The following is a 16,058-nucleotide window of genomic DNA, read 5'->3' as shown; positions in this document are numbered from 1 at the left end:
AAAGATCTTGGGGATACAGAGATCCTTTGAATGAGGGCAAGTGTAAAGTCCGCTTGGGCCCCTAAAAATTAATGGCACCAGAGAAGGCGAGGCTCAGAAACTACAGCTTAATAGTGATACAATGTGTAAAAAGTTTCAGTGAGTCATAGTGTGACGAGACCACCAGGGCGGCTAATACAGTCTTAGATGACCTTATGTAACAGCACTACAGGATCTAGATTTCCCACGATGGTGTTCTTGGTCAGCCCGGCCCTGCCAAAATGGATACTCACAACCTGGAACAAAAGGTCTTGGAAATCCCGGCACGTGAGGCGTGAACAGAGGATAGAATGATAGGAGGGTGTCCTTCGGAAGGAATCTGTCTCCTTGACTAAATTTAAGAGGAAGAACCCAAATCTGTAGGTAAAATCTTTCTGGCTACAAAGAGGGGCGAGGCCTCCTAAGGTCGAGGTCTCCTTGTCACTTGGAAAGATGTCGAAGAAAAAATTCAGACATCTCAAAGAGGTCCTCATGTGCATCCATTTCCCACTCTGGAATTCTATCAATAAGGTGCCGGTTCCTCCGGTTTAAAAAAAAGATCTAAAATGATTTCCCTTTCTCATGTAATTTCTGTAACCTCCGGGACACACCCACCTACCCCTTCCAGCGCTGTAATGAAGCTACAGATGGTACCAATTTGTGGAACTTGTTAAAGGCCATTGTCACGTGTACACCCCCGACCAAGTTCCCGTGCACCCTCACCTGATTTCCTGCACTCGCCATCTGGTGTGTTCACACCTGCACTTGCCTTTTACCAGCCCCTTCGCCAAAAGGCAGCCAGAGTGACCTTTCAAAGACATATCAGTTCCTGTCATTTGTCTACTTAGAAACCGGCATCGGTTTTCTAACAGGTTCTCAGTCCTCAGAAGGTGTCCAGAGTCCTCACATCCGGCTCTCCCTACCCTCCAACTGACTGATGCCTGTTCTGCCCCTGCCTCTCTGCCCTTCAATCACACTGCCTCCTTTTTCCTCTGAGAGCCCTCGTCCCCCGCCCCTGCCGCCGAGCCTTTGCACAGGTGATTCTCATTGCTGGGAAGAGCCCCCCCCCTTCATCTCCCTCCCCTCCCCACTCCAGTTACCTCCTACTTATTCTTCAGACTTGAGCTCACAAGCCCCATGCAGTCTCCATGCACCCTGTTCTTTCCTTTCTAGCACTGGCCTCCATTTCTCGGTGTGGTTATGTCCCTGATGTCTCTCCCCAGCTAGCCTCGAAAGCTCTCGGAGAGGGTGCGCGTCCCTTTAGCTAGAACACCTGACACGGTGCTCGGCACGTAGTAAGCCCGGATGAACTCCTTATTGCCTCACCAAGTGAGTGAAAGAATTTACAAATTTCACCCCATACGCTTCAAACTGTGGGCAGAAAAAGCTTTCCTTGGATTGACATTTTAGAAACGTATTCCTCAAGTTAGATGTGTTCCCTGACTTCACCTTGTAAGGTTAAAAAAAGACGTTTGTATCTCCACATGCATCTAACGAAGGCGTGTACATGCTACTAGACCATGTTATGAGCTTCATGGAAAGAGACAGCTTTGTACACTAAGAAAATGTGTAAGACTGTTGAGGTCACATAGAAGGAAAATAGTCATGCTGGTTGCAGCATTTCTATCTTACTCTATCTCCGGCGCTAATAAAAATCTAACACGGGATGAGTCAGAATCGTCTGTCGGAGGTGAATAAAATCTGGCTCACATTCATACAGACGTGAAAGCCAGGAACGAAGAAAGAGGCTTTGAAAGCCTCCGTTGAGGAGGAGGTGCGATGCGCTGCAAGAGCTGAGTGCCCAGGGCCACTGGCAATGTGGGCATGTGTCCTTCCTTTGTTCTGGCGTCCCTTTTGCACCGCGTGGCACGGCTGGTGGCTGGGAGCAGCTCGGGACGGTGCTGGGTGGCATCTTACCTCTCCCAGCCCTCCTGTGGGCTCAGGTGGGTCCCAGGTGGCGGCCTGCCCTCCTGGCAAAGCCCAGTAGCACTGGGAGCAGAAGCCAGGACCGGAGAGTGAGCGCCGTGTTTGACAAGCCGGACCAGCCAGCTCTTCTTCAGAGGCACCGGGAACCATGGCATGCTGTAGCTCTCCCTTTTCCCTCTCTCTTTTCCCTCTCCCCTTCCCTGGCCCCTCTTCAGCTCTGTCCCCTCTGTAGGCATGAGCCTGACTACACACTGAATGCCTGGCCACCCTCCAGGGAAGTCACTCTTAGGTGGGCACCCTCCTGAGCCCCTGGTCCTTCCTCCGCTTGTTCAGCCCCCCTGCTCTGAGGTCTGAGGATGACAGAGCGGGGCTGCTGCGGAATCAGGGAAGAGGAGAGATGAATCCTGCGTCCACACCACCACCCAGCATTGCTGCTCTAAGAGCTTTTTTTTTTTTAAGATTTTATTTATTTATTTATTTATTTGAGAGAGAAAAACAGCATGAGAGGGGAGAGGGTCTGAGGGAGTGGGACTCGATCCCAGGACCCTGGGATCATGACCCGAGCCGAAGGCAGTCGCTTAACCAACTGAGCCACCCAGGCGCCCTGCGGCTCTAAGAGCTTTCGGAGTCCCGAATAGGGTTAGGACTCTGGGGCTTCTTCAGACCCAGGAATGAAAACAGCTGTAGGTCAAAAGAAAAGCTATCGCACACACACAAAAATAATAATCACGAATGAAAAATAAGTTAACTCTGAAATCCCAAGTTTGAAGAATTGCCTTGAATTCGTCACTAGAAAGCTCCCAAGGCCTCACTCTCTTGGCTCCGGGTGCCCCGGGAAGGGGGGCAGGAAGCTCTGACACGCTCCCCTCTTTGTTGGCTCCCAAAGAACGTCCTCAGAGGCCGCCTTTGAACTTCCTCGGAGAAACTGTCTCTCGGAACTGTTGGCCCTCGGCTGCCGGGACTAATGAAGGGAGATGTCAGGAAGGAACAGCGCAGCTGTTGGGCAGCTCACCGGGGGCTGTGTTGCAAAATGTGAGATTCTTGCTTCTGAAGAAGCTGTGGGATGAAGTCGGCGGTTCTGATTCTACGGGTGAGATTTGGGTCTTCGAGTGGATGAGAACGGCTGAGATTTTTGGACTCCGAGTCGATGCCGGAAAGACTAGTGCTTCGGGGGACGTTGGGTGAAGGTATTTGGCACATGGGAAGGACATGAATTGGGGGGGCCAGAGAGTGGGCCGTTATGCACTGCATTTCCCCCCTGAAACCTTGTGGCCATCCTAACTCCGGTACCTAGAATGGGACCTTATTTGGAACTAGAGTCTATACAGATGCAGTCAAGTTACAATGAGGTCATTAGCGTGGGCCCTTGATCTCCTGTAACTGACGTCCTTGTGACGAGGGAAAACCTGGACAGAGAGATTTCCCCCACTGTCAGTGATGGTCAGTGCACGAACTTCTAGAACCTCTGAAAGTAGTGGAAAACAGGCACAGGCTGGGCACTAGGTAAGTGGGAGCTCTAGCAGGATTTCAGACGAAGGTGCTGTGGACCTTGGCTTCCTATGTCCTAGTGACGTTAGCCTGAAGATGCTCTTTTGCCCCTGGGGGCCCTGCTTCTCACCACTCACAGACCTTTAGAGCTGGAAGGACATGCGGAGGCTCTCTGTTCACCCGTGAATATTACAGACTAGGGACAGAGAAACAAGTGATCGTGCAGCCTGCCTACCTCGCTGGCTCTCACCTTCGGTCTCCAAGAACAAGGCCAGGTGCCCTCTCCAAGGGCCATGCTGCGTGAGCTCACCCTGGGCCTCTCTCATGCCTTTTGAGAACTCTCCAGAAGATGTTTGTATAAATTAAACACCATCCTCGCTGCCACCAGTGAGATCCTTTTTGGTCAGTTGCTAGCTAATTTGGGGAGGTCTGTGCCTTGCTTAGAGTCACCGATCCAGGAGAGGCGAGGTGGCTTTGGGAGGAGGGGACTGCCCGGGACACCAGAGCGACAGCCAAGAGCTAGAGGAAGGTCCCCGTGCTGCCCTGGCCTGAGCTCCCATGGTCCCCCTTTCTGTTTCGGTCCCTCCTGTGCCTCATGTCTCAACTGATATCAGAGCCTTGCCTGGGCGCCCCCCCCCCGCCCCCGCTATTCCCTGGGGCCTGTAAAAATAAACCTTTTAATGCTTCCGATTAAACGATTTGATTTCAGACTTAAAAATATTGTAACCGTGCAGCTCCAAGAGCTCTCAGAAATGCTTTAGGACAACTTCCTACTTCCAGGCCAGTATGAGATAACCAGAGTCAGCCCTCCTCCAAATAATCTCTTCGGTACACAGCCATCCGAGTCTTGCAAACAAGGTCAGTTGGGTGCAAACCACAAGGACTTTCCAGGCAGAAGAAGGCACAGGGTCAGGGCAGAGCACGTCGGGCACCACGGGAGCCTGGGTCTGTGAGCGAACTTGGCAATGACGCGCCTGGAAGAACTTTCTCCACGGTCTGATCCACATCAGAGGCTCCAGCGAATGTGATCCAAAGCCCTGAAGGTGCCTCCATGGCTGGTTCCGAGCCCGTTGCCTTTCCTGACTGCCCTTTCGCCTTGTGGCCATGCCTCAGAAAATGAGAAACCTAAATTCGTTGTGCCCTTCCCATCGTAAGTTCCATCTATTCTCAGGGATTTCAGACCAAAGCAAGAGACTTTGGGCCTCCAGACAGGTGCTGTCATCGGCCTGGCCCTTCCCGTTTGCCTCCCAGCCTCCGGAGACATACTCAGGTGCAACCCAGAGCGGGGTCAGGGTCTGAGGGGAGTGGATGGGGTGCCCACCCCCGGCCTGACCAGAACATCCATCTCCTGGGCCCCCTGACTGCAGGTTACAGGGGAAGGAGCCTGAGGCAGCAAGCGCTTAGGTCATCCAAGGTCACACCCCTGGACTTGTTCAAGGCCGGACTGCTGCTCAGCGGCGACATGGCTGGGAGAGCCAAGGCCTTCTGCACACAAGCCCAGTCTGCCTTCCCTGTAACTGTGCTGTCTGCATCCTCGCTGCCCCTTTTGGTGTAATTCTGCCTTTCCCAGCCATGTCCTCCATTTCCTTCCTCTCATGCTAATTTTTCTGTAGGAAACAGAGCTAACTTGTCATAGATACAGTGGATGGTATCTGCACAGATCCTTTTGAGGGTCGTTTAGAAACCACCTCCCCGCCCCCCAACACACACACCCCAGCTCCCCAGGTCCTGCACAGCCCGTGGATCTGAAATTCCATCGTTGGTGCCTGCTAGTATACATACCGCACCCCTGATGGCGGGGGGGGGGGGGGGCATGTTTTTAAGTATTATCTCCAGCTCCACTCTAGTGAAAATGGAATTGTTGAGGCAAGGCTGGTGATAGGAGGGGCAGGAGGAAGGAACTTGAGGTGGCGTCTACCACCCTCTCCCCAGCCAGGAACCAGAACGAGAAGGACGGAAAAGAAAAACTCAAAAACCAAACTTGGTGAGTCTGGCTGGACGTATCTGGAGTACACTAATATGTCGTGTCGTTTCTCATCTCTCGGCCTTTGCCCATGCTGTTCCCTCTACCTACGATGCTTGTCCCTCCCCTTCTCCTGGCTCACTTCAGCGCAGCCTTCCAGGCTCAGCTGTCAGTACCCCTGCAGGCTCTTCTGTCCCGCTCCTCCCCCCGCACCACGCACCCAAGCCTGGGCACGGGCTCCTCCTCTCGTTTCCATATCATTCTGCGCTTCCGTTACTCAACACTGAGTGCTCTGCTGTCTAAGTGCCTATTACTTGGGCCGCAGAAGTCCTGTGAACTTGGAGTGGAATTAGCACCACAAGTGGCTCTTAATTTCTTTACATGGATTTAAATCCATGTTCAGGTCTATATTCTACTGGGCTGCCAGGAAATTCCATCTTTAGTCCGAATGGGGGCCCTGGGCCCCCCCTTAGCATCACACAGGAATCCGAGAGGATGTGGTGCCAGGAGAACTAGGGTGTCATCTTGGTAGGCATCAATACCCTCGGGGTCTGAGCCTTAAAAGACCCTTGAGATCCAGCGGCCCTCTGCATCTGTGCCAGGCACAAGATCATGGGTTTCTTTGCTAGGGCGGGGAAGTCCCCTTTGTGCATCCCGTGATGTGGCCTTGCTACCTCTGGGCCCTGCCAGGGACCGGGGCACAGTCCCACTCATGTGGCTGCAGATGTCTACCCCCCACTCCATGGGAGGACACTAGCAGAGGGCTGATCTCCGTTCGTCCCCACTCCTCTGGGCCCCTCATCTCTCCAGTGACTAGGCTGTCATAAAACAAACAGATAGATGTTCCCTTCACACTGCCTCTCCTTTGGGCATTGTCAACACCTGCCGGGCAAAGATCTGTGAAAAGCCCAGACACATTCTAGAAGGGAGCCATCTAAGGAGAACAAACACAAATTAATATATCAGGAAATCATCTTGATATGCTCGTTTTGATCCCCAAAGGCATGTGCTGGGCCTGGTACCTGGTCCACAGTGTATACTTAATTCTTGGCTGGTTTAAGGCTTCCACCTAGGGTTTCTTAGGTTGTGCACTGCACAAATCTAGAGGGCCCCACTCAAATGGATTTGGTTCTTTATTAACATAGTTTTCTGGCAGATGTCTGGGCAAGTGTCTCGGAGTGGGAGGGCTCTTTTCTGCTTTGAATAATTTCTTAAGATCTAGTGGTGGCCTCGACCGAGGCCTATACGTTTTTCCGTTTTTCCTCATTCAATTTCTTAAATGCAACACGTGGTAAATAAGCAAAATCTTGGGAAGTCGAAATCACTTTTTGTTAGATAATGATCCTGGGAGGTTGTTGACTTTATTAAATTACCTAAACCACAGCCAGAAGCTTAATATTTTTAAATGATTTTAAAAAGCATTACAGAAGAGTGGGAAACATGGAGAGAAGGAGAAATCAAGATCATGTCATCCCTGCTCAGAGTTATAATCAAATTATACCAAAGAGTCCTGGGTACCATGTTTGCATCATCCACGGTTATATATAACTCCGAGTGTCTGTAGATCTCTACGGGTAAACTGTTCAAAGTATGGTGTGTTTTTTTTTTTTTTTTTAAACAAAGCTTGTCTTAATCTCTTTCTTGGTGCCATCTGACCCCATTCCTTCCTATTTCGTTTCTAGTAAATGGTTGAAAATAACGTTCTTCTCAAGCCTGACTAGGGTAGCTTGCATCATTATGAAGACAGTTCTCAAAGGACACGTCTCTTAAAGAAAATACTCTCCATTTGTTTTTGTTTTGTTTTGTTTTGTTTTGTTTTACAGATCATACGGCAAAGGAGCCGGTGGAAGACACAGACCCTAGCACTTTATCCTTTAACATGGTAGGTCATAATCTTTACATCAGTGGTGACAGCTCTTGTTAATCCTTTTCTCCCTTTGTTACATTTTTATTGCTTAGTATTTACACGAAGATCAGAAACCTGGAAGTAAGGTTTTCCCAAGATAAATGTCTTTATCACAGTGTTCTCTGTGATGTAATAAACTTTGGGTTTCTCAGGGCTAAAAATGGTATTAGATTCTGTTCTTATGGTCTTCTTAGATTATACCAGGTCTTTGTATACTTGTCCATTTTAAATACTTATCTGGCTCCTTTTAACTTCCTCTTCTTCAAAATGCAAAATATTTACTGTGAGATGAAGGAAACAACAGGACTACTGTACAGTTAACTGGGGGCTACCCATTGGCTAGCTGGGCCCACGCTGTTTGGTTCACATGTGCAACAACCCCATAAGGCAAGCTCTGCCCCTTTCACGGATGAACAGCTGAGACACAGGGGTTGGGGTAAATGGCCCACCTTGGAAGCAGCCCAGGCGGGATGCAGACCCAGTAGCTGGCTTCAGGTCCCTGCCCGGCCCTCCCAGAACCAGTCTGTGGTGTGTCTGCTGCTGAAGGTTTACCAAGGATTTCACATACATCGTCTTCATCCTCCAAGTAATCACTGAGATGGTAGGACAGCCACCCCATTCTACAGATGAAGCGATGAATGTTAACAGATTTGTATAAAATCACCCACACGGGAGCCCTGCTCTCCGATGTGGTACCGCCTCTTGCTTATGACCAGATCCATGCCTCTGGCAACATCACATGTGTTATTATGCACATAGGGTGTGACATATTCCTTTAAAAAAAAAAAAAGTGTTTGGAGGAGAGGAACCGCCCAGTCCACGAAAAATTCTGATTAACTAATTCAGTTAGAATGACATAAAATACACACAACAATATCATTAGACAATATAACTCAATGAAACATGAAATATCCTGAAGTCTTTGGTGATTCACGAGGCACCTCAGGGTCTTGAAGGCCTGAGGTGTTTGTCCTTATGTCTCGAGTCCCCACTGCACACTTTGCTAAGGGACAGCGTGGGGGACAAAGCTGGACGCACGGTGGAAGTCAGTATGGAAACACCCCCTGTCCCTACATTCCAGAAAGACAGAACGTGGCTGGCCCTGTGGCTATCGCTCACCATTCCGCGTGCTGTAGCCCCGAACGAGAACCTTCGGTGCTAGAAGGTGCACTCCGTTTGTCCTTCCGGTCCTCTTCCCCAGCACCCAGCCTGCACTGCTCTCAGACTCCCACTCTCTTGCCAACATCAGGTTCTCCTTCCCTCTCGCCTAGGGTCACGGCCTCCCCCTGCTCACTTCTCCGTGCCAGGGCACGGTGATTTCCCCCAAACTCTCCCTGGGTCAGTTGGCTGGGGCTGCCGCAACCAAGGACCACGCAGCGGGTGACCTAAGTGCCCCGCCACGTCTGCAGGTTGGGAAGGCCAGGGCCCTTCTCCTCCCTCCGAAACCGATGGGGAAGAATCCTCTCTCATCTCTGCTGGTCTGTGTGGTGGTCGGTAACCCCAGGTGGTTCTCAGCGTTCAGTTGCATCCCTCCAGTGCCCCCGCTGCCTTGGCACGTGGCCGGGTTCTCCCCGTGGGTCTGCATCTCTGCGTCTCTTCTCTTGTAAGGAGAACAGTCCTGTTGACTCGAGGCTCCAGTCTATCTACTCCAGTATGATCTCATCTTCACTAGTCCTCTCTCTAAGTCTGTAGTGACCCTATTTCCAAATGAGGTCACATTTGCAGGGACCAGGGGTTAGGACTTTAACAGATCTTTTTGGGAGGATGCATGTCAGCCCATGACATTGCAGGTGCTCCCGGGATGAAGCCTATACTCAACGTGGCAGATGAGGTCATCCATGACCTCATCTCAGCATCCCTCCTGATGAGCCAGTTGAGTGTAGCTGTTTGCTGCTCCTGAAACACCCCACGCCTTCTCACCTTCCAGGGATGCTAACGCTGTTCTGTCCAGTGAGGAAAATCTCCCAGCTTCCTCACCTAAGGAACTCCTGTGCTTCCTCCCCTGTGACGCTTTCTTTGCCTCACCCTGGGGCCTTGGGGGGCTCCTTTCTCCACGACCCAACCCCTACTTTTTATCACACCGTGCTGGAATTATTTGCTTGTGTGAGTTCCTGCAAGACTGTATTGAATGTCTTCCCATATTCAATGCCGGGCACAAAGCAAAGTTTGATGGCCCAAGCTTCCAAGAACCCGGAATGGCACCCACCTAAATCTTTTCACCTTGCTTCCAGAATCTTCCATGTAAACTGGCTCCCTCATTTCCTATCCACCCCTGCCCCTCTCCAGCGTGCATCTCTGCTTCTACACCTGTCACCCTTCACACCACCTGGACTTGCTCCTCTGTGTCCACCATGCTCCTTCCTCTTGGTCACCCGAGTTCATGGGCATTCTTCACGCCTAGCTCAAATGTCAGTCCTTCCAAGAAACCTGCATTTGCTCCAGCCTATTGGGCCCTTCATGTAGACTTCTGGTAGATGCTTATTTAGCACTGAGTCAAAGTGTGGGTTTGCAAAGATCATAGTTCCTTTTTTTGAAGAACTCGGAGTTTATCTGAGGAAATAGGCAAGTCCGTGCTTTAAAAACAGCCTGGGGGTGCCTGGGTGGCTCAGTCGTTGGGCGTCAGCCTTCCGCTCGGGTCGTGATCCCAGGGTCCTGGGATCGAGCCTCGCATCGGGCTCCCTGCTCCGCGGGAAGCCTGCTTCTCCCTCTCCCGCTCGCCCTGCTTGTGTTCCCTCTCTCACTGTCTCTCTCTGTCAAATCAATAAAATCTTTTAAAAAACAAACAAACAAAACAAAACAAAATAAAACAGCCTGAGAAGTGTTATAGTACAGGTGTGTTTTCCGTGCTCTGGGGAACAGACTCTCTAGAAGAATTTAGTCTCAGGGAGAATTTGACTTAAGTTCTCCATGATTGATGATTGATTGATTGTGTTCTTCTGCGGAAGAGGAGTTCGAGGCTTCTAGAGGTTTGGAAACTTCACTGTTCAGCTCCAAAGAAACTGCAGGGAAGGAGTTTTAAAGCAAAATCCTTGGTCCCACAGTTGTTTCTTTTTCTCCTCTGTCAGAGGAAGACATGCGTGAGACCTACAGGCAATTTGGAAGGTGCAGCCTTTTTTTTTTTTTTTTTTTTAAGGCTGGAGGGCGTGGATGCGAAGGCCCAGATGGGGAGTGGGAGCTGAGCAGGGGTTAGGGGACCGGATGGGGAGACTGGGCACATTCCCGCTCCTCTCGTGGAAGTCAAAGTTTGATCGGAAGTCAAAAGTTTCCGGAATACCTGCATGGAGGTACCAAGAAAGAAATATGCGATTGCAAGAGCCTTTGCTATTTTGAATTCCCTCCCATGGTACTGTCTCCATCCAGTGCACTGAGGAACTGTGCATAATTATACACGATGAGTAGATCTTTGTAGATCTTTGTGCAGTCGGTAGGCCGGCTGGCTTTCGAATCCTGTCATAGTCAACCCAGAACAGAGCTCTACAAGAGTGAGTACTCCCTGGTCCACAGGCTTGTTGACCCAAAGGGACGCCACAGAAATGGGGATGAGAAATGGGTCTATCCCCATAATTCACAAAAACAAATGCTCCTCAGTTTTCAACTACAGGAAACGGGGGGAGGGGGTGCAGGGGTAGCACCTCAGAAAAGAGAGGAAGTGTGGTTTAGCCGTCAGAGCTGAGGAAGTTTAGAAGGCTTATTCTGTCTCACGTTCCAACATTAACTTCTTGTCAACCTTGATTTCATTTTTATAGGCCGAGGATAAAAGTGAGGAATGGGTCAGGCCTGTTGATAAATCCAAGGCTAGAAACTTGCAAGGTTTTAAGCTAAAATCATGACTTTCCCCAAACAAAGCTTTCTTTTCACTTTGCTCTTATAACTGAGCTATGGGGTTTAAAAATAACTCTCTTCTTTTGTTGGTTTCCACAGTCAGACAAATATCCCATTCAAGATACGGGACTCCCTAAAGGTATGTACACTTAATATAACTACTTGAACTTGTGATTATTTTAAGATCTTGAACAAAGCACTAGTCAAAGTCATCTCTTGTTACTTAAAGTTGTTAAACAGAAACAGGCTGACAATTTAGCTTTTGACTTGTTGATTATCTCAGGCATGGAGTTTCTTATTAAAGTTTATAAATTATTTCATTACACATTATTACACATTAAATCCCTATGGTGTTTTTAAGTTGCATAAAGTGAAGAGAGCCAGGACTCTGGGTTGCAAGTGGCAGAAACCTAACTCAAGCTCATTTTAAAAAGGGAGGGGAGACATACTGGCTTCGGGTCTTTGGACATTTGAAGGATGCTCTCAGGCTCAGTCTCTCTGTGTCTCTCATTGGCTCCGTCTTCATCTGTGTTGGCTCCATTTTGCGGCAGGCTTTCCCTTCATGGTGGGAAAGATGGTCACCTATACCTCCAGCTGTATGCGGTGCCCGTCAAGATGGCACCCCCCCTCCCCCCCCAGCGCCCACAGCACAGTTCTAGGGATGACAGTCATTCGGGGAGTTTTGGTCACGTGGCCATCCGTGAATCAGTTGCTGCCATCAGGAGGATGGAGGACATTGGTCAGGTCTGTGCCCTTGAGGTTGGGTGGGGGAGGGCACAGAGTTAGTTCCATGCAAACCACAGGAAAGAGGCTTCTGTTATTAGACAGAGGGGCAAAGGATGCTTGTCAGGCCCTAAAGCGAAAAGCAAAAAAAAAACAAAACAAAACAAAAAAACAAAAACAAAACAAAAACCCAAAACCCCCCAAAAACCTATCTTTTGTAATTCATGGACTAATGTTTTAGCCATGGCATAGACATGGCTAGGCATAGCCTCTTGTAATTTCTTCTGTGGGGCAGTCTGCAGAGCCATGTCTGTTGTGGAGGCTTTCTGGTTGCCCTCCTGGAGTATTTCCCCTGTGTTCTGTTGATAAGCCAGAGAGGGAGGGGTGGACGGACGGTGTGGGGGACCATCCGATCTGATCAGCTTCAGAGATGGGCAGGGGCCCCCAGGTTCCTGGAGAGGTACGACTTCCCAGCACCCGCTAATGTGGGTTTTCCTGGCAGTCCTTGTGATAGGGTAGTCCTAGGGTCACCTGACTGGAGGGTGGGGAGGGAGCTCCCCCCCAGGGTCCACCTGAGGTTGAGTGCAGGGTTCTGCCAAGGCTCCCCTCCCTCCAGTCCTTACTCGCCAGACTCTTCTCCTTACGCCCAGAAATTACACTGCTAGCGTTTCATTCCTTTTGCCCCCCTGTGCATGCCCTGGGAGTGGCAGTGATGTAGGGAAAAGAGACTAAAGGCCAGGTTTGAGTCCAAATCCTGGCTGTACTCGGGGAGGCTTCTGGCAAGCTCCCTTCCTCCTTTCCCCTGTTGGTGAACGACTCTAAGTGTCCTGAATCCTCCAGTCTGTGATTCGATTCTCTAGCTCAGCCAAGAGGTAGAAGATGCAAGCCAGGCGACCAGGGACAGATGGGAGGGAGTCTCAGGTGGTGTTCCTTAGGCTTCAGTGTGCAGTAAAGAATTATCGAGGGTGGGGGTGGGGGGGGAGCTGTTTAAAATCCAGATTCTGGGCCCAGCTGCTCTGGAATCATGATGTGGTAGGTCTGGGGCCAGGCCCAGGAACCTGTGTGTAAATGCATACCTGAGTGGTTGGGAGGCAGACCTCACTTTAACCTAAGAAGCTTCAAGGATTTGGTGTGTCCACCAGGGAGGCATATAGACAAGAGAACAAAACTGTAGCCAGACCACCAGCTGGACTCTGAGTGTCCTCAGAATGGTTGTTCCACATGTCAGGGTCTCAGTTCCCTGTCTCCTAGTGCAGGAAGGACAGTGTTCTCCTCCCAGAACACTGGTGAGAATCCAGTGAAATTAGTCCAGGACAGTGCCTGACACAGGCAAGCATCAGATGGTGGAGGGAAATCTGGCCACGGAAATGTGCAAAATCAGGCTTGAGGATGCTTTCCCAGCCCCTTGGCAAAAACAGCATTGCTTGAGACAACGACTGAGCTACAGTGACTCTGGAAATGCAATGTCATGTCTTGCCCTGTCTAAAGATCTTTTTTAACACCCTTGAAAGTGATTTTCTGTTTTGGGGGAAAAAAAAAAGTGGGGGGGGAAGACTGGTTGCTTAGCAACCTGATACTACAGTAACAGTATTATTGGGTTTCTCCTGGAATTTGAGATTTACAAAATCTTAATTAAACTGGTGAAGATTTTACAAGTAACATCACTGTGAAAACCACGTTTATGAGAAATGTGACTAGATCTTTCTTCTATCCTTATTCACAGAGAACAGTATAATTAATTAAGCACATGATTTCTTTAAAGAAACACATCATCTTATACATAATGTCTAGAAGTTGAAAAACTTACCCCAAGGGGGCCTGGGTGGCTCGGTTGAGCATCTGACTCTTGGTTTTCGGCTCAGGTCATGATCCCAGGGTCCTGGGATCGAGCCCCGCATCGGGCTCCCTGCTCCGCGGGAAGCCTGCTTCTCCCTCCCCCACTCCCCCTGCTTGTGTTCCCTCTCTCGCTGTGTCTATCTCTGTCAAATAAATAAATAAATAAAATCTTTAAATAATAATAATAATGATAATATCTATGACTTGATATCTGCTAGTATTTTTTAAAAGCTACCAATGGGGCCAATGTATAGATTTAAAAGTAAATATAATCTAATTAAGTCCAAACTTGGACTCTAACATTTAAGCCAATTTTAGGGGTTCCTGCTATATTTAACAGAGGAGTTACATGTAATTAGCTTGAACGATTTCCATATGGTTAAAAAGTCTTCAAAATTCATTTTCTTAAGCAGATTAAGCATGTTTCACAAAATCTTTATGATGCTTCTAGTATATTCCTACTGTATTCATGGGCAGTATAAAGCTATTCCTCACACCGTCCAGACTAGAGTGGTTCCGAATTATGTGCTTTCACCATAAATCAACAGTGGAAAACTAATGTAGTCCAGTGATCAGCATGTTTTTGAGATGAAACATGTTGTTAAACTTGTTTTCTTATTGAGAACAAATGTGTAGCTTCTGCCTCCCCTGATTTTAGAGATTTCAGGGGGTTCATTTTGTTAGGACTGTTTTCTGAGAGCTGTTCTATGAGAATCTGCAGGCACTAAACTCAGGACTAATTTAAGAGTGAGGCTTATTTTATTATTTTTTTATTTGAGTGTAGTTGACACACAATGTTACATCAGTTTCAGGGGTCGGGCATAGTGCAAAACAGTATGGAGGTTCCTTAAAAAAAATGAAAATAGAATTACCATCTGATTCAGTAATTCCACTACTGGGTATTTACCCAAAGAAAACAAAAACACTTATTTGAAAAGACATATGCACTCTTGTGTTTATAGCTGCATTATTTGCAATAACCAAGAGAAGGAAGCAACCTAAGTGTCCGCTGACAGATGAATGGATGGAGAAGATGTGGGGTGTGGGTGTGTGTGTGTGTGTGTGTGTGTGTGTGTGTGTGTGTGTGTGTGTGTGTGGCGGAATATTGCACAACTGTTAAAAAGGATGAGATCATGCAGTTTGTGACATGAGTGAAGCTTATTTTGTATCAGAGAGCTCCTGATGTCTTGTAGAAACTGCTGGCTTAAGTGTTCTGAAGGGATTGTGACTCTTCACAATTTGAGAGAAAATGTGTTTGGAAAAAAATTCTGATTTTTGAGCCACTGTTCCCAGTGAGGGGAAATTATTGCGCATAAGTACATCATAAATCAGTCAAGAGTTTATCATATTTTTCTCTATGGTTCCTGCTCTTTTATTGTTCAAAAAAATTTGTGGTGAATTTTAAGTTAAAGAGAAGTAAAGTAGACTAATTCTATAGTTACTAAATTTGAGGCATCGGAACTCAAACATAGATGATTTGGGGGGGACCTTTTAGAACAATTTGTTAACTACATGTAGAAGTAGTGGTTCAGTTTGAAAAAGTTAGGAGAAAAATAAATATGAAGGAATTCACTAAAATCATTCAGAAGTAAAAATGTTTACCCTAAAACTCACAAGCCAATATGTTATATTTTATATGATCTCTCCCCTCATTGATTGACAGCATTTTGTTAATAGGCTTCCTTGTTCTAAGAGGAAACCAAACACCCCTCCTGCCTGCATGATTTGCTGTGTCCTGGTCCAAGTTCATTGCCTCCCACTTAACCTTGACTGGGACTCCTGTAACAATAAACTCCCTCCTCCCCCAAATTATACGGTTTGGAATACAAAGGTGACCATCCTGCACCATTTTTTAGAAAGATTTTATTTATTTATTTGAGAGAGAGCAAATGAGAAAGTGAGAGAGCACGAGCTGGGGCAGAGTGAAAAGCAGGCTCCCCGCTGAGCAGGGAGCCCGATGCGGGACTCGATCCCAGGACCCTGAGATCATGACCTGAGCCCACGGAGCTGCTCAGGCAACCCCATCCTGCACAATTTTTTTTCCTCTGGAGGAGGGCAGAGAGGAGAGAGAGGGATAGGACCATAGGAGCGTTTGGGATACTGCTTCACAAAAGTAACTACGTAAGTTCAAGTTATCCTCATATTGGGGAGAAAAGAAACCATGCTTTTACCAAAATGCTGGGTTAACTGTTATGACAGTAGTCCTTCTGAGAATCAGTGTGACTGAAATCACACGTCTGTTACGTTTTGCTGTAGTGCATCGGAATTCTGTGGGATGCCCGTTGGCTGTCAGATTTCTGGGGGCTCCGAGATTCCAGTGACGGAAGTCTGGCGTGGAGCCCGGGAATCTGCATTGTTAACCACACCGTGCTTTGG

The 16,058-nt window shown here is 48.4% G+C and overlaps 1 protein-coding gene across 4 annotated transcripts in view; it reads left to right on the top strand.

Moving 5' to 3' along the window:
• The window catches only part of EDARADD (EDAR associated death domain), an 82,801-nt gene that overhangs the window by 23,828 nt on the left and 42,915 nt on the right, over positions 1-16,058 (top strand). For 2 of the 4 annotated variants that reach the window (XM_027597234.2, XM_027597233.2), the window contains 2 exons: positions 7,219-7,277; positions 11,223-11,262. The exons of 1 other annotated variant lie outside the window; for it this stretch is intronic. In XM_027597234.2, coding sequence (XP_027453035.1) covers positions 7,275-7,277; positions 11,223-11,262 — 43 coding nt within the window. In that variant the 5' untranslated portion in view covers positions 7,219-7,274. Of the gene's footprint in view, positions 1-3,868; positions 4,583-7,218; positions 7,278-11,222; positions 11,263-16,058 lie in introns of those variants that run through there. One more of the 4 variants, XM_027597232.2, reaches the window with a different exon arrangement.

This window comes from Zalophus californianus, chromosome 15 (assembly GCF_009762305.2).
Source record: "Zalophus californianus isolate mZalCal1 chromosome 15, mZalCal1.pri.v2, whole genome shotgun sequence".
NCBI classification, from domain to species: Eukaryota; Metazoa; Chordata; class Mammalia; order Carnivora; family Otariidae; genus Zalophus; species Zalophus californianus.
Note: the sequence above shows the minus strand (reverse complement) of the source record. Positions and strands in the feature narration are given on the sequence as shown.